Here is a 20,708-nt window from a genome sequence, read left to right as displayed (position 1 = left end):
GGGACTTTAGAGGTAATAATGGTACCGCAATTTGCGGTACCGTTATTACCGCCTTCCCCATTCCCATTGAGCACTATGGGGGCTAAAATGGGAATGGGGAAGGGCCATGATGAAAGGGGAATTAACGCCCCCGCCAACCTTGGAATGGGGCGGTAATTGCTCCATTCACCATGGCGGAATCGGTAAGGTTTTGGAGGCAACCATGGCGCCAATAGCGCCAAGGTTACCTCCAGGGTCGTAATGAGGCCCATTGAGTGTAAACCTCCCCACCCCACCCAATTTGGAATGTTGGTAGTCTGCAGACAGCACGTGCAACATCCAGGTCTTTTGAGGATGCTTGCCATGGAAAAGGGACTGGGGCGAATGCGGACAGTTGTGGTGTCCACGGACATCAGGGATCAACCAATCAGGTTTGTTGGGTGTGGTGTACAGGAACAGTGCGTGCAGGAGTTTTGTTTGGTGAGAGCACTGAAGAAGATGGCTATTGTTGTGGATTTCAGAAATCCGAATGTCTAGGTTTTGGGAGATTCTTCGATCCAGTTATTGAAGGTCTATGCTGAAAATCATAGTATCTGTGGAAGTATAGGATAGCAAGAAGTGAAAGTGTTATGGCATGCAGTTTGTGGGTTAAACTAGGCAAGCTTGCTGTCATTTTGTCAGAGTATGGCATACTTTAAATGTCCAGACTTTATAGTTCTGCATTGCGGAGGGAACAGTTTGGAGTATGTGACTGCAATGTATTTGCAGTTCGCCCTGAAGGACTTTTTTCAGAAGCCTAATGGAACTGTTTCCTGCTGCAAAGATACATTTTTTTCAGAACCAAATCCGGGACAAACATGGAGATGTACAAACTTTTTCAGTGTACAAATGGAAGAATCGCGGCAGCTTGAGAAAAATGCTGTATCTGCTTTTTTATATGCTGCAGGAATGTCATCTTTAGAGAATGACAATATAAAAGTGTCATGGGTACTAGAAAGAGCTGGTCACTCTGGCGCTGTTGGCGTGGAATGCACTCCATCAGAGTGCACCCTACCAAGATGGCGACGTGGACACTGATGGCCGGTTCAGCTCTTCAGCGGACGAGAAGGAGCTCGGCTCCTTCCCGTAAACAGGAAATAGTATTTCCGGACTCTCAACAGGCACGGCAGTGCGTTGCTACGATTTTCACTGGCTACGCTTCGTGAGTTTCCTTAACTTTGATTACGCTATTACTCCTCTTTACCTTTCTACTTCCCCCTGATCTAACCTCCGTTCTGTCCCTTATCAACAGCGGTTCCTCATTCTCTGAACCGATACTTTGGGATCGATCGGTTCATAGTCAGCGCAAAGCCTGCACATCTTTCTCATTAACGTAAATTCTAGATGTCCCATCATATTTCCCATTAGATTGTCAGGACTGACACATTAAACCTCCCTCCTGTGCTCATATTCACAGAAACGTGCTCTCCGCCCACCTTGGACTGCCATTCCCAGCCTACCTCGCAGTTCAGTGCAATCTGGTACGAACCAAGCAAATCCTCAATCGGTAGGTTCGGATTCCAAGCTTTGTCCATTCCATTAGGTTGTCTATCTCTCTCCTGACAGTTTTCTTTCACATGCAGCACAAACTCTGTTACATTCCGAAAATCTCCACCCACTCCTCACAGACTTTGAAGTACCCGCGGCTTCTGCATTCGTCATTCCGTTTACGAACTGCATGTTAGACCCTCAGGTACTATTACTCACCACATCCATTTCATCCTTAAAAAACTCTTTTACCTTAATCTCTCTTGACCCTCTACCCTTTATCTCAGTAGCCAGTCCCAGAAGCCCAGAAAATGAGACTAGCCATCTCCAGCATCTTCTAATAACAACGCTCTCTGGCAGTGGCAGCGGACTCTACACACCGCATGCTCCGCGGACATCGAGGGGTGGGGGAGTCAGTCAATCAGGGAAGGGTAGCAGGAGTTTTTTGAACTTTTTTATATTTTACATTTTTTGAGGCTTTTTAACTTTTTTTTGGAACAGGAAGGTAAGGTGGGGGAAGGAAGGGCCGCCAATCACAGAGATAGAGGGGCGTGTGGAAAGGGAAAGATGTTGTGTGTGACAGTGTTTCCCATGCTCCTTGATTGCAGCCTCGAAAGCACTTCAAAACTGCTCTCCCTTGCACAGTGGTGTGTTGGAGGTATATACAGAGTACTGTCGTCTTGGCAAGACATGGATCAACAGCCTCTTTTATGGCTTGCAAGATTGATGGTGGGATCGTATGTCCCACAGGAGTAGCCTTTGTGGTGACAGAATTGGTTGAAGAACATGAGGTAGAGGAAGACAGCCTACTTAGAGCATCCCGATGGTTGGATTTGATGTGGCATCGCATGGAGGTGGCCCAGTAGGAGTACTGCCCAGGTTGTCCGTGACTGAGTAGTGTATTCTACCTTTGTAGCCTTAGCCTTGAAAAGCTTTGCACAGTGATTTCCTCAGCCGTATCAGCCAGTAAACAGCAAAGAAATAGGTGACAGCTGTGGCTTATGCACACCTACCCTATATGGGTCTATTTTGAAGTGATGCAGTCGCCTGAGCATGAGCCCTTTTTCAGAATCCTATGCCCAGAGCTCAATTTTTGAGATAATCAGGAGTACAGAGGGGTGTAAATAGTGTGGCAAAGTGTGGTACCCACAAGTGTCCTGAGGAAGGCTGGAGCATCAGAGAGCCACAGCAAAAGTCTTGTTTAGTGCAGCTGAAAACACGTGTTGACAATTATTTGGTTGTTAAGCAATAGACACATTGTTAGAAAAAGGGTTGTATGGTAATATGTCAATTCTTCTGTTAATGTGAAGCCCTAATTCAATCAAAGGGCCTGTATATATTGCGTGTATTGATTTTTAGTTGAATGTGGTTACAGATGTGTACGCCTGATCAACCTGGTATGTGTGCATTCGTGGAAGCAAATTGAAAGGTATTCATTGAAATGAAGATTTTTTTAATGGTATACATTGCTAAATGTTACCAAAGAATTTTGAGAAAAAATAAATTTCAATTAATTTTGTACAACACATGATCATAATTTAATGTAATCAGTTCTGTCCATCACTTAAGGCCTATTTTTTGTTAAAGTATACCTATTACCTGGGTGATCAAGACTGTACCTGGTATCCTTGTGGAGTTTAGCCTTAGCCTTTGGTACATCCTCAACAGTGGAACAAAACTGCCACACCCATGATTCTTTCTGAGTGCTGGAGGTAGGCATTTCCTCTATCTCAACTTCCAGGTCTTATTGACCGTTTTCTGCATGATTGCATCATTTTCGTTGTGGAGGCTGTCTATGTGGTGGTGGTGGTGGCTCCTGGGGAGGAGGGATGGGCATGGCTGATGCTATTTTTGAAGTTAAATAGCAGTTGTGCTAATATTGTTTTGAAGCATGTGCTCTCTCTTGATTGCAGATCAGCTGAAAAAGCAGTTCCAAACTGTTTGCGAAGCGTGGACGCATTTGCGAACACGCCATCATCTTGAGTGCATGGTCACGTGACACCGCCCGAGAAGTCTGCGGTGACGTCAGATGTTCGTGAACATCGGCAAACAGGAAACAGTGCTAAGAAGTTGCAGGTTTGTAGAAATGTTATTAGGAGGTGTGGGAATCGCTCAGTTTTTACTTGAAAACTTTCTAGATTGGATGAAAATGCTCATATATTGGGGTAAATGTGATATTAGGAACTTGTAGCACATTAGGGTGGACTGGTACAAACCTATAAAATTCTGTGAAAAAACGTTGTTAAAGGGACGCTATGGTTAAGTTGCACTAATAAAAACCTATGAAATGTACTGAAAAGACTTTGTTAAAGAGACGATATGGTTACAAGTAAAACCGAAAAACTCCAGAAATTCGCTAGTTATGGTAAGCTAAGCAACCATTACTCGCGCCACCAACGTGCACTGCTAAGACTAACATCCAGGACATCAAAGATGACATCACAAATGTCATTGATGACATCACTGATGAGAACACATATGCAATTAATGTTGATGAAAAGTCCCTATAGAGGGTTGCGTTTATAATGTTGGTAACAAGATGTCAGGGGTGAACGGAAGACCGATCATGAACTACTTAATGTATTAAAGAAAGCACTCAGCTAAACAAAACATCATATAGGAGTATTGTTGTTAATAAACTGAACCTAATCATACATACACATAGACAATGGCTGCAGCATGCACCATAGAAGTACAATCTTTTTAATCTGGTAATTTTGGATAGTAAAATAATGAATGCACCCTATCAGAGTTTTTAGTAATGTTAAACATAGAATAAATAGCTAACAATTCAAGACTTACTACACGCGTGTGTTAGTACAAGCAATACATATGAAGATCCACAATGCATAGAAATCAGAGGCACATACAGGGAAACTAAATCAAAGAAGAAAGAAACATCACCATAAAAAAGGTCAATAACATTACAGCAGCTCATCTTCATGTATACAAATTAATTGTGTATTTGAGGCCTGCTTATTGCCCTGTGTATGTGCACCATGAGCTGAAACTGAACCCTAAGGAAAGTACTTTAACAACATACAAGGTTAACGTCTAGATATATAGCACCTTTTGAATTTCCATATTCTGACTGTCAGTGAACAAAAACACCTGACATATATGTCAGTGAACAAAAACAAGTGGCCTAGATATGTGATTTCATCAGTGATGTCATCAATGACATTTGTGATGTCATCTTTGATGTCCTGGGTGTTAGTGTTAGCAGTGCACAGTGGTGGCACGAGTTATGGTTGCTTAGCTTACGCCCCGAAGAGCATCCCTATGTAAGAGGTGTAAAGCACAATGTGACAAAGGATGATCTAAGGTGCAGCCATTTTCCTAACACGGAGGCCACAGTGGGGCCTACAAGTAGCAGGGCCTCAGAAAGATGCTGTATTTACAAAAATACATTTATTTTGGAAGCTGTAAAGTTGCTCAGAACAGCAGTCATAGCACGTGTCAAGGTTAGGCACAGATGGGAGTAGTGAGCGTGCAGAGCGAGCACAAAGACAAGATAGTTCCCAGAAGACGAAGCAGTAACCTAGTTAATTGAATTAATAGAAACAGCCAGCCCTTGATGTCTCCAGGTGCACGAGAGTATCGTGCCAAGAGACTCCATAGAGATTAGGGAAAGGTTGCCCCAAGTGATCACAGGGAACACAACATGCACGTTAGAATTAGCTAAAATCTTAATAAATAGAAGAAAATACACTCTCAAAATGGTACCCTAACATGTGATCCAGACATGAAATCATTCACTCTTCATTGCAAGCCAACCACTGAAAGAACACCTGCAGAACTCCCTCAAAGCACATGCAGACACCAGACAGCACACAAGGCCAAGTTCAGAGGAGAGGGAAGGCCCCAACGCCTGGGGATGATCAGGGGTATTCTTTATATTTGATTTTGTATTTATTTGCATTTATATAGCGCACACAGTCTGGGGGGGATCGAGGCGCTGTATCACAATTATGGCAGACGACAGAGTTCGACCCCCCCCCCCCCCAATTGTGTCTCACACATACATTGACGCCTTGTCAATACATCCAAGGTTGGGAAGCTAGATGCCAAGCAATGAGAAGTCCCTTTGCCACACCACCTATGATGGAACGATAGACAATGCCAACCAATTAACTGTGCCTGTAATGATGTATAATAAATAGTATCAGTAGTAGGGTGGGTCTAGGCGGAGCCATCAGCTAGACATTGACTGATAAAGTTACTAACCCCAATACATCATATATGTAGCTTGGACTATTAACCAACCCAACTTCCGTGTAGGTTTTGTAAACTGATGTTGGAATGTGGCAACATTGCTGATGCAGTTTTTGTACAAAACTCCCTTGTAATCATTGTAAAAGTTGAGAGCTATGAGAACGAAGATGCTCGTTTGCTGTCCCGGCATGGATGCGTTGTGTAAATAAGTCTGGGGTTTGACGTGCACCATCATTGATTATTAGTCTGACTACTTGTGTGATCTTGGGTGCACCTTTAACACTACTACGTAGGGATCGTAGCTAGGAGCTACTTTGCGCCTTCTGCTCCCTAGAAGAGCCCGGTTAGCTGAGCACTAACCGGTAGTATAGACAGCATTTAACTCCCCAGGCCAAGGGTGAATAAAATAATACACCCATAAATAAAAAAATCACCCATGTGAAAATAACCCTGCGTGTTTGACAACCTTTAGTGGACAGCTGATTCGCAATAGGTCCTATGCAGGGGGCACGCTATGCATTCGCTCCCTTTTCTCCAGATGTAGCGCCAGCTCACGGTTTGATTGATATCCAGGAGCTGTTTCGAGCTCCTTAACATCAAATATGTACTTCGATCCCTGGACATAGGAAAATAGTCTAAACAGAAGTCAAGAGTCATGCAGAAAACGGGATAATAGTGGGTACGTGGTAGAGGGAAAGAATTCTATAACTAATTGCGAAATAAAAACCTCTCAGCATACCATAATGATCGTACATGAGTAATTGTGTGAACATTTGAAGTTAATCATTTGCTGTTTGTTATTTAAGATGTTAAATTTGGCAGCTGTTTAAACAACCATTTGTTTTTTAAACATGCTCCTACAAACATGTATTAAAGTTGTAGTTGCGCATACTGCAACAGTGAGTAAGTACATTGTTGGCCAGTTACAGGTCCCAAGTCAGGGTATTTTAAATATGTATTTTTATTTGGCACAGTTGTTGGTTCTAAACTGCCATCTTTTTTTACTTTTTCTGGAAGTGTGTTTCACATCCATATACACAATTAACATAACAAACAAAAACAACCGAGTGTTCATGTCGTTCCCTCGTCAAAACCATCAGCCACTTCCCCCATCCCCCACATACAACCCGAACAGTCTGCCCGGCAACTAATCCTGTGACATAGACCGGGACAGTTCATCATCCATTGCCCGCCCCCCGCCCCTCCTCCAGACCCCCCATAGAGTTCATATCTCCAGGTGAGGCCCCGGAATGATCGGCCTCCGCATATACATCATTCTCAGTTGGCGCCTTGGCAGAGGCGTAGACAGGGTTGGGCCTAAGCGGGCAAGGCAAGGCCCGCCCAAAGTGTGCACATGCCCACACAGCAGTGCTTTGTGGGCATTTACAGATGTTAGTTCCACTCCGGTGAACCAACTACATTAGATTCAGGCCCCACTTGTTAGACGATTCTGGCTACGCCTCTGCGCCTCGCCATGTACATCCTTAAGGGGGCCCAGATGTCCGGTGGTCTACTCTTGGTAGGCAGTGTTGGCACATACTGGGTTTCTTTCATTTCGCACACGCATTTCAGCCATTGGTGGAATGTGAGCCCTCCCCGTCCCCCCTATGCCTTCGCAATCAGAGTTGGCGCCACAATGGAAGCCATACTTAGCAACTTCTTAGTACATCTCCTTTCCACCCGAAAGATAGCCGACAACCATGCCTCCGGGGTCTCCAGCCTGTGAGGTATGCCCAAGTCACCCATGGCCAACATGACCCGGTCCCAGAATTGTCGTACCCGAATACATTCCCAAACCGCGTGCATGAAACCAGGCCGTGTCCTGTGGGCATCTAATACATTTTGCTGACCTCTCTGGGTAATACTTTGCAATTGCTGTGGGGTGTAACACATTTGATGGAGGTATTTAAACTGAGTCTGTCTATATTGGTTATTCAACGACATCCATCCACTTGCATACAAGACACTCTCCATTGCTGATCAGAGAGCACACCACCCAAACTGCCATCTCTTATTAAATAAGGTGCTCCTTGCGAGTCATTTTATATGTGTAGCAGAGATTATACATTGAAGATATTAAGATGCATATCTGCACAGTCACGCCATCACTACTCCCCTGGAATGAGAAAGGGACATGCCTGCTCAGCCACAACACCGGTCTCCAGCTGGGGCTGCATAATGCTTCCGGTAGAGCACCTGTGAAAAGTTGAGGGGGGAAGGGACTTCAGACATGTTTTTCAAATGTATGCTAATTGGTAATTTGGTGGAGCGCCACCTGGTGGCGGTAACTTTCCAGTTTGCACATGTCTTCCCCTCGCTCATTTCCGTCTTTGGGCGCCTATGGTCTGGAAACACAAGCCCAGGCGCTATAGGAGCATTACATTGTTGATTTGTCGTGACCTAAACGCTCATTAAAGGTTTGGTGACGTTTTTCGGATTACTTTATTCTAAGCTTTCCTTCTCTGGCAATGTCCTTTCATGTGCTGAGCAGGGGACTTTTATGACAATATGTTCATTTAGTGCAGAATCCAACTGCATGCTGCCAATTAGAAAGATGATTTTAGAGGGACTTTTACTAACCTGCTTAAATATTTGTCTGTAAAATATTACACATTGGTGTGCCCCCTTCACCAACTTCCTGACAGTGTAGGTTTCACATATCAACAACGGGACGATCTCTGGTATCAGGGTTTGGGGCAGCCCAAGTATTAAAGGGATGATGGTGTGACCATGTATTATGAGAAATAAAATACCCCTCCAATTATTTTAAAAAAAGGATATTTCAAGTCTGTGACCTAAAAGAAATGATACCTTCACATCATCATTCCACTGCTTGCTCCAAAAACTCCTCGCGTGGCTTGGAGCGTCCTCACAATATACGGCAGGGTGTAATGCATCCTCCGGTCTAATTATTTATTTATTTATTTGGCAATTTGTATAGCACCCAAAATCCGAGGCATCTAGGCGTGGAGCTTAGAGAAACGGGCAACACAAAAGTAGATTGGTTACATGGTTGTGTAGATGCAAGACGGGCAAAGAGATAATATGAGAATACATCCATGGATATAAAGTAATCTAGGACTAGGGTGTTACTTATGTTAGCAGCTTACAGGCTAATACAAGTGGCTTAGTTGCGTGTTTCCTGTGTAAAGAGCCAAGTTTCTGTGTTCTACACACAATGGGCCTCATTACGAGGTGGGCGCAAAGGGATACCGGGCACCATTAAGGACATCAGTGGCGGTAATCCTTTGTGCCCCATTCCGAGGTCCCTTAGCGGGTCCCTTCCTTAACGCCTGGTTTTACCAGGCATTATGGATGGGGCCCGTTAAGGGACTTCAGAGCTAATAATGGTACCGCAATTTGCGGTACCGTTATTAGCGCCTTCCCATTGAGCCCTATGGGGGCTGAAATGGGATTGGGGAATGGCTTTTTCCAATGGGGATTTACCGGTCCCGCAAAGGTCGGAATAGACCGGTAAGTCCCCATTGAACGAGGGCGGACTCGGTACCGGTATTGGAGGAAGTCATGGCGCTAGTAGCGCCATGACTACCTCCAACCTCGTAATGAGGCCCGATATCTCGCTCATACCCGCGGCAAGATTTGAAATAAGCACGGTGGTGGTGGTCCTTTTCATGTCAGTGGAAGAGAGAGGGGGGCAATTTTGCTATTTTCTGGAGCAGGCAATGTCTCCGGTAAATTGAAAACAATGCCACGTTGGTTCATTGGGGGTCATTACGAGTTGGGCGGTAAAGGTTAACGGTCACCGGTAATGATGCTGGTGCCGGTAAACCCTTACCGCCACATTCCGAGGTCCCTTAGCGGGTCTCAGCAGGAAATGCTGGTCTGACCAGCCGTTCTCTGCGGGTCCCGTTAAGGGACCTTGGAGCTAATAACAGCCTGCAATTTGCGTGCCCGTTATTAGCGCTGTCCTCATTCCCATTGAGCCCTATGGGGGCTCAAATGGAAATGGGGAATGGTCAACTGAATGGGGATTTACCGGGTCCGCATAGGTCGGAATGTCCCGGTAAGTCCCCATTCAGCCAGACCGGGCCCGGGGTTGGAGGCAGCCATGGCACTAATAGCGCCATGGCTATCTCCAAACTCGTAATGACCCCCACTGACTCCAAGGAGCTTGAGTGCGGCGCATAAAGCCTGCATCCTGCTCCACCGGCTCTGTGTGAAGAACACACACACATGCATCCCACCCAAATGCATTCTAATGTGGGCTATTTACAAGGATTTGCAAAAAGAATCAAAACGGGACAGAGGAGACTGCCTACACATTAGTGCAATCGTAAGCGACTTTCTCCACGCTATTAACGGGCATGACGAACGGTCCCTGTAAATAGCAGGTGCAAAAACCAGGCGGTCTTGCACAGGGCGACGGGCATCTCCGCCCAGATTCAAATCAAAGCTGGCAGAGAAGCATGTGGATTTTCTGCAGAGAGGGGTTCGGGGAGGCGGGTGTTGACTCTACCCTACCCCAGCTCCATGCATACAATGCACCAAAGCTGCCTTTTTTGCAACACACGGGCAGACATCGGGTCGCCACCAGTAAATTATAAACTGATCCCTACCTCCCCGACCACACCGAACCAGCCTCCCTTGGGGGCCCCTGCTGTGGTAAAAATGTGTTAGTGGTAGACCTACATCTAAGAAAATGGTCTTCAAACGGTGGGGCTATGCCCCCGTAATGGGGCCTGAAGGAAGTCCAGGGGGGACGTGGGGATCTTCAAAAGGGGAGCAGAGCAACTGCTTTTAATGGCAAATACCAGCAGGTATGGCATGGTGGCTGGAGGAGGGGGAACAACAATAAATATTATTTTTAATATATTGTTTTATTGTGCATACAGCTTAAAAATCAAACTTTACACATTGCATAACATAATCACAACTTCCACTTGTTCAGCAAGTACAATAATTTCACAAAACATACCTATAATATTACTATATACAGATAAGACCTACATTACTTCTAAAAACCAATAAACAAGCAAGAGCATTTAATATCACCCATTTATCAAAAATATATCCTCTATACATTTTATCACAGCAATCGATAAAGAAATGTCCAAACCTCCTAAAACGCTATTCCAAAAGTGCTCCTGCCTGTAAAATCGCTGATTAGTTAAACATGCATCCGTGCTTGTGCCTCATTCCTGAGGTTTCTGAGCATTCCACGAGTACATCTTCTAGGTTTTCCAGAAGGTCCTCAATTTCACAATACCTACACGATCTCTCCGATTTGTACAACCCCTTCCGGGTACCCATCACCTCCATGGCTTGCATAAGATTAAGCCTCATTCTTAGAAAGGTGGTCCTCAACTTTTCACACGGAAACTAACATAAGGATCCGACTCACATAGGGCCTTTTCCCTCGACAGAATCACACAAAAAAAAAAAAAAAGAATGTAGCTAGTAATAGATTCTCTTGTCCTGCACCAATTGGACTCCCAGAGAGCTGCTTAACCAATTGTGGGCAAGACTCAAGAGAGGCAGCAGACCAATCAAATTGAGACAAAACCAGATTCCAGCTTGCTAACTAATTCACAGGGCAAGGGATGCTCTCATTTTTAATCAAAACATTAATTTTGGTAAATATCGAATGGTCGGGAGGGCACATAATCTTATGTAAAAAGTCAAGTGATTTCAATTTCATTTGAGCTGCAATCGACAGTCATCCAGATTCATATCGAATCACCGGAACAGGAACGAAGTTCGGCCACCCTAAAACCTTTCTCCATTTACACCCCTCTACCTGTTGCCACTCTTTTTCCTGAACGTCACAGAGTAGATCAGTGCTGTCGAGGAGTGCTGGAATAACCTTTGCCCTGTAATATTTCACCAATGGCGCCCAGGAGAATGTGCCATATTTCGATTTAAGCTTTTTCATCGATTCATACTGGATTTTTTACTTGGATCATTGAGGATTGTAAAACCTGAATAAGTGATCTGTCTACCTCCTCCAATATTTTTCCCATTGGTGTTCCATATTTAAGCGGTCTTTCCCCCACCATTCTGGCAGACCACAATCTTTGTCGTATTAATGGATAAATCATGGAGGTCCATAAACTGGGCTAACGAATACTGGAGGCCAACTGGGGTCTGGTCGAGAAAGAATGACGAGGTCGTCCGCATATGCCAAGCGATGAAGATGCATGGAACCCAAGTGTGGCAGAAAAACTTTGGCCCCCAGCATATAGTCATCCAGATCGGACCGATACAAATCAAAAAGGGAGGGGGCCAATACCCAGCCCTGCCGTACCCCTACCAGTACTAATAGGACTCATATTTTTACTCAGTGGGGAGGTGGTTTAGCATAAAAAAAAGCTTGAATACCTCTGCTCTAAAGTAAAAGCAGTTTCCAAAAAGACTTGGCCTAGCGATTCCATCCATCATGTTAGCAGCCGGCGCTTTTAAACTATTATATAAAGTACACCTTGATATGTGTGCACTTACTTGACCATCATAAACTTACATACAAAATGCACATGGTAATTTCCCTGTTGTTAGTGATCCAAACTCACAATGGATCAAGCTGTCAACACACACACACGATTTCCATCTACTCACCGGCTGGCAGTTTCGCAGTGGGGTGGTGGATTGGCTTTGTCACGTGCCTGCTGACAGCAGGGACAAGGCCTTGAGCAGTGCATAGTGCTTGGAAGCGAGCTTGTGGTGGGCCAGCATGCAAACAGCGTGAGGGTGGGCTGGGTCGAAGAGTCATGCCCCTGAAGGAGGCAGCAGTCCTGCTCCTGACCCCTCCAAGAGAATGGGCCAGTGTGTCCGGAGCTTGCTTGAGTGCCAGGCAATCTTTTTTCAATTCCGGCCTCCCAACACCCCTTTCAGGCGAGTGTGCGTAGCTCTCTGGGAAAAGTAGACTCCTCCCTCATGCCTAGTCAGCGCTCCTTCCCGTCCCAGCTGCAGCTAATCAACAGTAGGCAGCTTTCCCACAAGGCTTAGGAGATCATCATCACGGGATGGACGTGGGCGCCCTCTCCTGGGAGGACTGGGGAGGCGAGGGGCTTTTGGATACATGCTCAGCAGTCTGCCTCATCCTCTTATGTCTTTGTTCCTGGGGACAGGGCCTGCAGATTGCAGGCTCTCAGGCGCATTGTCAGAAAAGAAAATACATAAAAATGCGCTTCTAACCATCAGAAGCATCCAAAAACTACAGAGGTCAGAAAAGGAGGCTCTTTCCTCAAAATCTCCCGGTGCATCAGCAAGGATGTATTTTGGCACCCACTCTCTCTTTGATTGTATCTTGACGATATGATTGGCTGTATTAAACACAAGAACGAGGGGTTGAAATCCTGGTACTTTCATGAGTGGAGGATTATTTTAACTCCATGCATTCCAAAGGCTTCCAGAGTGCAATTGATTGATGTGGAAAATGGTTGCAGTTTACCAAAGTTACCATTTCTGGAAGACACTAAGGACCTGATTTACAAAAGCGGGTTGCAATGGTGCCACACCGTTCAAAAACGCTGGGTAAATCAGGACCCAAATCACCCAGAGGTAGGTCCCATCACCATGAGCAGTGCACCCCAGGAGATGGTGAAGCGTCTCCCATATTATCGTATAACCCTATGCACACTTACTGTGAGGGGGAGAGCACGAACAATGGAATCCTTGCGCATACACTGGCAAGCACATGGAGAACAGACCCCAGAGTGCCCACACTCCTGCATGATAAGCTCCGGAGGGTACTATTATGTTGCGCAGAAGCCCGAGGACACGAGAACTTGGATGTGATGCAAAGGAGTTTTGGGGAAACACTGGTCAAATGCTCTTGCAAAACATGAATACTAGATCACCAGTGACATGACACTTTGGGGGAATTTAAGCACCAAGTCTCAGATATCAGTTTCCAGATTTTGGAAGTCATTTGTCAAAGAGAAGGACAGTTTAAAATGATTAAACTTTTAGAACCACGGGAGAGCTTTTGGATAGAACGATTGAAGTCATTGTTTTCAGGGGGTTAAATGAAGAATATAACATTAATGGAGATTTAAAACCACACACATTCGTTACTAATAATGCTTTAAATTAACAAAGTATCTTACACTACGGGACTGTAAGAGCACTTCTAGCAGCAAACAAAACATTTAGTCTCATGCAGATGAATATGATTTCCCATGTATGATTTTCAATCTTTAAAAAAAATCCTTTTACTTGTACTCTAAATTGGGCCAAACTTCAAAGCATTTATGCAAACAGTGATTTTTGTTCAATATCTTATAAATACGGACACAGAAAAAAAGCAGTGAGTGAGATTTATTCATTTTTTTGTATTGAATGTATTTGTGAGCATGTAATTTAAAAAATGGAAAAAAAATTAAAGGACAGACTATCATGGTGAAATGACAATTATGTTAAACTATTATAGATTATGATCACTGAAGATGGTCAAATGACATAAATGCAATGGATATGACATGGCAATTATAAAGCGCCTATAGACAAGTGTTTCAAGGCGCGACAAAGCAAGGGAGGGGAACAGAGGGAAGACGGAGACAACGATCTTACTAGGCCAGGTGACATCGAGATCACGCAAGTGCAGGGGAGGTGGGAAAGGGGAAAAATGCGAGGGGGAGGGGAAGTGCAGTACAAAGGATAAACATTAAATAAATAGAAACAATAAATAGGAACAATAAATACGAAGTGCGGCCAGCTGGTGGCAAGTGATTGGGTAAGTGCAGACACCAGGTGTCAAGTGCTGGTAGGGGGGGCTGTAGCGATATAGAAAGAGCCCCAGAGTGCCAGGGTTGCCAGGGGGCCGTGCAGGGGTGCAACTGGCGGGGAGGGGACCTGGGCCCGAGACAGAGGGTAGCCAGGTGACCAGTGCAGTTTCAGTTTCTGAACATTTGCCCGTGTTTTTGGATTAAAGAATCTTTTTTATGAAAATAAGAATTTGCGTAAGAATTACTTGAAAGTGACATTGACGATTGAAATGTGTATCGGGAATATTCGCTAAGAAATACTTAGCCATTTAAGTTTTTTCCCAAAAAACTATTCCTGTGCGAGACACACAAGAGTACCTTCCAAATTCTTGGGTCAGTATACCTAAGAACAGTTTGCAATTTGCATTTAGTTGTCTCATGCTAGGTCTGTCACCTACACTCTGTAGTGTATATTTTATAAATTGGCCTTAACCTTTGGAGAAAAAGATATTTTGTGAAAAGGGATTTGTTGCTCATGACTGCTGCATGTGTGTTTTCCTCCCTGATGTATAGACAGCGCTGCCATCTTGGCACACCTCTTACCTTTGTGGAGCCGTTTCCCACATAGGCCGGACTAGCAGATCTGTTTTTTATAAAAGATGGGGGATGATGCCCTATAATAGAAGAGAACCAGCAAAACAATTAAATAGTTTGAATATGGTATTGCTGTCAATTAGTCTCTGAATAATTGGATACATTGCAAAATTGGAATTCATGTTGACCACATGAATTCCTTATACATTTTCAATAAAGGAGACTTTTTATAAAAAATTATAAGTACTTAATCATGTTCAAAAACAAGTCTTTGTATATTTTAGGTACGAAAGTATTAAATATCAACAATGATTAAATATAATCAGTTATACCACAAGAAGAATGACCCAAGCACCCATCTATCTCAATTTGTGTAGCTCATTCATGCACTCATACATTCCAGTGATCAAATGCCATAAAACTGCTGAAAATCAATTTAGGAAAAGACAAACCTGGAGAGACTGATTTAATAGCAAGACAATTTACTACGTGGAAGTTACTCCTGGTGGTAGTCTTGCACCTCGAAATGGTACTCACTAACCTTCAGAGCGAATGCTCACTGAAATGTTGCCTGTTGGAAGAACAGGACGAGTTCTGTGAGCAGACAGGGGATATTCTGCTGGAGATTTGTTCTTAAATAAAATGTTCACAGAAAAATTGCCAAAAGATTGTTTTCCTCATTTTTAATCACACGTTTTCATGTACTCCATCCAATCAACTTCCAGACACGCATTTCACGTGCCTCAACCCATATTTACAGCAGCAACTGTTAGGTTGTGGCAGCTAGAGTGCTTTTTAGTGAATGCCAATGTTAAGTGCCCCTTACCATTTCAGCTGCAATCCAAATTCGCTGCTTGGAGCATCTACTACCAGTTTGCATGCTCGATGCGCAATCACACGATGGACTGCGTTTCGGGTGCACCCCGCTTCATGCATCAGGCCCAAGTTGCACCTTTTCCCAGGCAGAAGTTGCTCTGGTGCCTGGAGGGTGATTTGTGAATCTGCCCTGGAGAGCTCTTGCCTCTGGGGAAAGAGGGGCGCTGCTGGCGAAGACTAGCCCATCGAACTATATTGTCTTGGGCACCAATGAAAAAGTGGCCCACCATTGCAAATGGCAATTCATTCCTTTTGTGACAGACTGAGTAGTACCCAAGGGGGAGATTTCTGATCAAATGTAATGCAAATTGCACATTTTAAAGCCTAGTAACACTGGTCAAAACTTCTAGCCGCACGCTCAAGTAACGTATCAAACTGGCCCACATTGGCCCAAAAAGTGGTCCACTTTGACCCCAAAAAGTGGCCCACACTAGCATTTTACGTTTTTGGTTCGGGCACTGACCCCTATAGTCCACTCCAAGCCTGCACGTGAATGTCAAGCAAAAGATGAAGTAATTTTCACCTGCGTGCTATGACGCGATTTTCCGGAGTCTGGACGTCATTTTCGCCTGTGCTATGAGGCGATTTTCCAGAGTCGTGATGTCATTTTCACCTGCATGCTGTGAGGCGAATTTCTGGAGTCCGAGCGTCAGTTTCACCTGAGTGCTATGAGGCGATTTTCCAGAGTCTGGACGTCATTTTCACCTGCGTGCTATGAGGCGATTATCCGGAGTCTGGATGTTATTTTCACCTGCGGGCTATGAGGCGATTATCCGGAGTTCCGTCGTCATATTCACCTGCAGGCTATGAGGCGATTTTCCAGAGTCTTTTGCCTCTCTGCTACTATTCCGCTATTTTTAGTGCACGTGGATTCCTTTTTTCTTCTTTGCCCACCTGTCCCTAGGAGGGTCTTTTTATGTGGGGCTTGCACAGGTCTTTGCATCCCCTGGCACACGCGTCACTTTGCGGCGCAGAGATAAACTGCGCCGCTTGCTAGGTTGGCCTATCATGTATGTTTAATGTGTACATGTTCTACACGTTGTTTTCTTATGTTTTGGTGTGAAAGGTCCATGGAACCGAGAACATGTCAACAAAATCTCAAATCGGAACCCAAGTGAGTTTTCACCCAGCTTTTTTGCTTTGAGCAAATGATATTATTCTTGGCTAGCTGATATATGTACGCGGGCACACGTGGCTACGGTTATCGCACAATTTGCTGCGGTTTCAAAACGTATGTATGGATATGATATTATGAATCATTCGAATGGTCGCATAATCCAGGTGAATAGCAGCATTGGAATTCTGGATTTCAGACAATGGGAAGCAGGGAACATGAATCTAGTGAATTACACTCCTGGCTCTCGAAGCAAGACCATCACTTTGAATAATTAAAACCAGTTCTGGATTTGGGCCTGATATCCCCGGATTTAGAAATCGGCAAAAATGGACTTCCCAGATCCAAAATCCAGGGAAATGAAAAGTCCAGGCCGAGCAGCTACACACTGAGCCCACAGTGATCAGCTGTTTCAAGTGCTCAGAGTGGAGCGTCTGAGCTCAGAAAACTTCTACTCTGGAGCGGTTTGTCTGTGCTTTGCATCTAAAAGCATTAAAGCGTGACAAACGTGAGATGGCATTAGAAATCGGAGGGGTGCTTAAAGCTGTGAGCTCTGTGGTACACATTACTAAAAGCAGGCGACTGTAGTATGCTTGAGGCCTGCTCATTTTTATCTTGATAGTACTGTTTAAAATCCAGAAGACATTTTGTTGGACTCTTGTTTATTTATGTGCGGCTAATTGTAGGATACCATTCACTAGGTCGAAAATAAAGGGTTGTATGTGAAAAGAAGGTCTCAAGAGAAAAAGACCGATTTACAATGCCCGATTTTATAGTGATCGGAAAACCAGTATTTTAAAGGTCTTTTTCTCTTGAGACCTTTAAAATCAGTTTTTTGGCGGGGGGGGGGGGTATATTCTGGGGTTACACCCCCCAAAACCCACAATGTTTCTCCCCGCCCCCACCCTCTCCAGGGGAATTTCCCTTATATCGGGCGTTTTGCCACCCCACACCCATTCCCCCAAACCAAAACACATACATACACAGCACACACACCACACACACACTTACCCGCTCATCTAATCCTGTGCCTCCGGGTCCCGACATGCCAGCCCCTGCGCGCACTTGTGTGCAGCAGCGGGGGCATAACAGTTCCATTTAGAAAGACCGCTCTGTGCGGTCACAGAGCGGTCTTTCCAAATCAGTATTTTGGTAAAAAAAGCTTTAGAAAAAGATATTTTCACCTAGAACGAAATAAAGCTCTTTAAAACCCTTTGTGCTCAATATGTTATTATGTTAAATTGTGTTGAGTTAATAAGCGTTTGTACTGCTCCAACCAACACAGTAGTGAGATTACCCAACCGATGATTATCCGAAAGGTTGTCTATTGTGCCCCCACCCGAGGTGTAACAAGACTGTGGTGGACTTAAGAACAGGAAGAGAGTAAAAAAGTGAGAGACACATAGTAAAAACGTAAACATTATGGAGGGGTTGTGCGATAGCTTGCGTTAAATGAAAGGAGTGCTGCATGGTTAGTCATTCACAGTGGATAGGATGGAAAGTAAAACAATGTATATATGTGCAGGTTGGTTCATTATGCGATTTGTGCACATTTCATGTCCTCTCTGTTAGGAGGGTTATTTTACTTTGCACCTGTGTTTTTTATACTGCTTACTATACTATCTCTCACCTGCTCCAACTTCACTCCTCGTCTTGCCCCTCCCCATCACAGAATCCTACATTATTTTATTTCCATGTCCAGCACTGATCAAAACATGTCATGCAATTTAATCTCCATGCTGTCCGTTGGTGTATACTATTATTGCCGAGAGCAGCAGTGCAACGATTTACACATCTCTCTTGGTTTAAATCACCAGCCTACCTTCACTTGAAATGTAAAAAAAAAAAACACACAAGCGCAACTCTGAACTAGTAGTGCTTTTCACTGTTAGGTGCACTCTGCCGAGCGGCTATAAAAACACCCCCCTCACCGTGTTTTTTTTTTTTAACTAGCCAGTTTCATACCATGCCTTCAAGTAAAACCCACCTTTTAACAAATTAAGCATAGCTTATGCTTTATTTGAATACAGACTACCAAATCGGATGCAAGAATGGAAACTTCCAAACATCTAGTACTGTACTGCGAACTAACTGCCAATGTAAGAAAACGGCCCTTTAGTTCTTGTGTATATAGAATTGGTGAGCCACAGTGGAGTCGACTGGTGGGAGGCAGCAGCATTGCGCTACTGCAGGCACTCCACAGATTTTAAATACGCTTTTTGATACGATGTATATACAGATTTCATTGGGTAATTCCCTTGAACAGCACCTTATACCAGGGGCTACGTACTCTGTGATTGGAGGATCAATATTCAGCGTTAGATAATTAAGTTTTTAGAATGATTGATAATCGGTTTGTGATTTTTAAGTATAATGGTTTTTTTTTATGTTTTTCTTTTTTGGGTTTTTGATTGCTGTACAATTGGTGTGTTAATTATATGTATTGCGTAAGGTTTTACTGTGGAAACCAAATCGCAATAATACAAAATAAAAAAATAGGATGCAACAGTTTCCAGCTGCCAAGTTTCAATAAATATTTAATCATGTCGGGAAAAAAGTTGTTCCCGTATCGTACACCAAGCTCTAAAACATGAAACTGCAAAGTGTCTGTTAATGACGAGGCTATATTGCCGTGTTCCGCATAGCACGGTCCAGTTCTTCCGGCCGCTAGTTACCCAGGGCGCCTGCACCTGTCAGGATACTCAGAGACTTCTCACGGAGGGAACTGGCACCTCTCGAGGCTGACAGGTGCTCAATTCTACCTTTCGAGTAGACACACTAGTGTGCACACACATACACATACACTATACACCCAGGTGCAGCAGTACCCACACACATACCATTGTACACCTGCATAACTAAGCGCAGATACAGAAGACATACGCAGCATACTGACCAGTGCAGGGTGCGCTGCCGTGCTGCGTTAGTCTGCTGTGTGAGCTCGTCCAGCGGTTCTTCTCGTTATCCCCGTTCCTCGTTGTGCAACGCGAGGTTTCATAACCGATGTTTTGCTGTGTCCCTCTGCCAATCACGCACTGCCTTCAGCGGGCCGAGCGCCGCTTTCTTAATTTCCGCGTGGGCTTGCCTCGCGCTAAACAAAAGGCCCCCGCGCCATGGCAACCAAGGATGCTGCGAATCCGGGCAAGACTCAGGTAACAGGAGCCGGGCCGGCCTCTTGTGCGTCCGCGTGCACACCCTGGTGTTTGTGTAGGTGAGCGCGCGCCGAAGAAGGGGGAGAGCGGACATAACGAAGTTTGCGACGGAAGCCGCGAATCATGACACCTCATCCGAGAAACTTCAGAGCGGCCATCTTGCAATGGCGACACTCTTATGTCTTGGCGAAGCAATCCCATGAAAAACAAATGAAATACTGCCACTGTTTACTTTACAGCTTTAAGCGGGCGGGGCATGTTTTAAAAATTGCTCTCGGGCCCTGCCCTTTAAGGGATTTCAACCAGACGCACTTAGACACGAAAAGTCAATGAAAAGCTGAGTAACAATACTGCTCTTGCCCAGCAGATGGCAATAACATCCCATGTTTAGGATCACAGCATACTTTTCACACACTAGGGAATGGATTATTCGTTTTGTAGTATGCTAAATTGAAAAGGGGGGCCGCGTGGGGAACGCAAAGTTTTTGGCGCTGCACACGGCCAGCAAGTGGCCGTGGGGGCAGAGCGCCCTTTCTGGGGTATTTAAGGGGGCAGGGAAGGTTCGGGAGGCAGGCGACGGTTGGACTT

General features: G+C 44.6%; 1 protein-coding gene across 3 annotated transcripts in view; it reads right to left on the bottom strand.

The window, feature by feature from the left end:
• The window catches only part of HEBP2 (heme binding protein 2), a 96,873-nt gene extending 76,656 nt beyond the window's left edge, over positions 1-20,217 (bottom strand). Inside the window, exons 1-2 of one of the 3 annotated variants that reach the window (XM_069608082.1) lie at positions 19,865-20,217; positions 14,988-15,058 (exon numbers count right to left, since the gene is read on the bottom strand). In XM_069608082.1, coding sequence (XP_069464183.1) covers positions 14,988-15,010 — 23 coding nt within the window. In that variant the 5' untranslated portion in view covers positions 15,011-15,058; positions 19,865-20,217. Of the gene's footprint in view, positions 1-12,294; positions 12,547-14,987; positions 15,059-19,864 lie in introns of those variants that run through there. The other 2 variants (XM_069608083.1, XM_069608081.1) reach the window with 2 other exon arrangements.
• Between the last annotated feature and the right edge of the window lie 491 nt (positions 20,218-20,708).

Source organism: Ambystoma mexicanum, chromosome 4q (genome assembly GCF_040938575.1).
Source record: "Ambystoma mexicanum isolate Mex_15411 chromosome 4q, UKY_AmexF1_1, whole genome shotgun sequence".
NCBI classification, from domain to species: Eukaryota; Metazoa; Chordata; class Amphibia; order Caudata; family Ambystomatidae; genus Ambystoma; species Ambystoma mexicanum.
The sequence above is the reverse complement of the archived record's forward strand: the minus strand, read 5'-3'. Positions and strand labels throughout refer to the sequence as shown.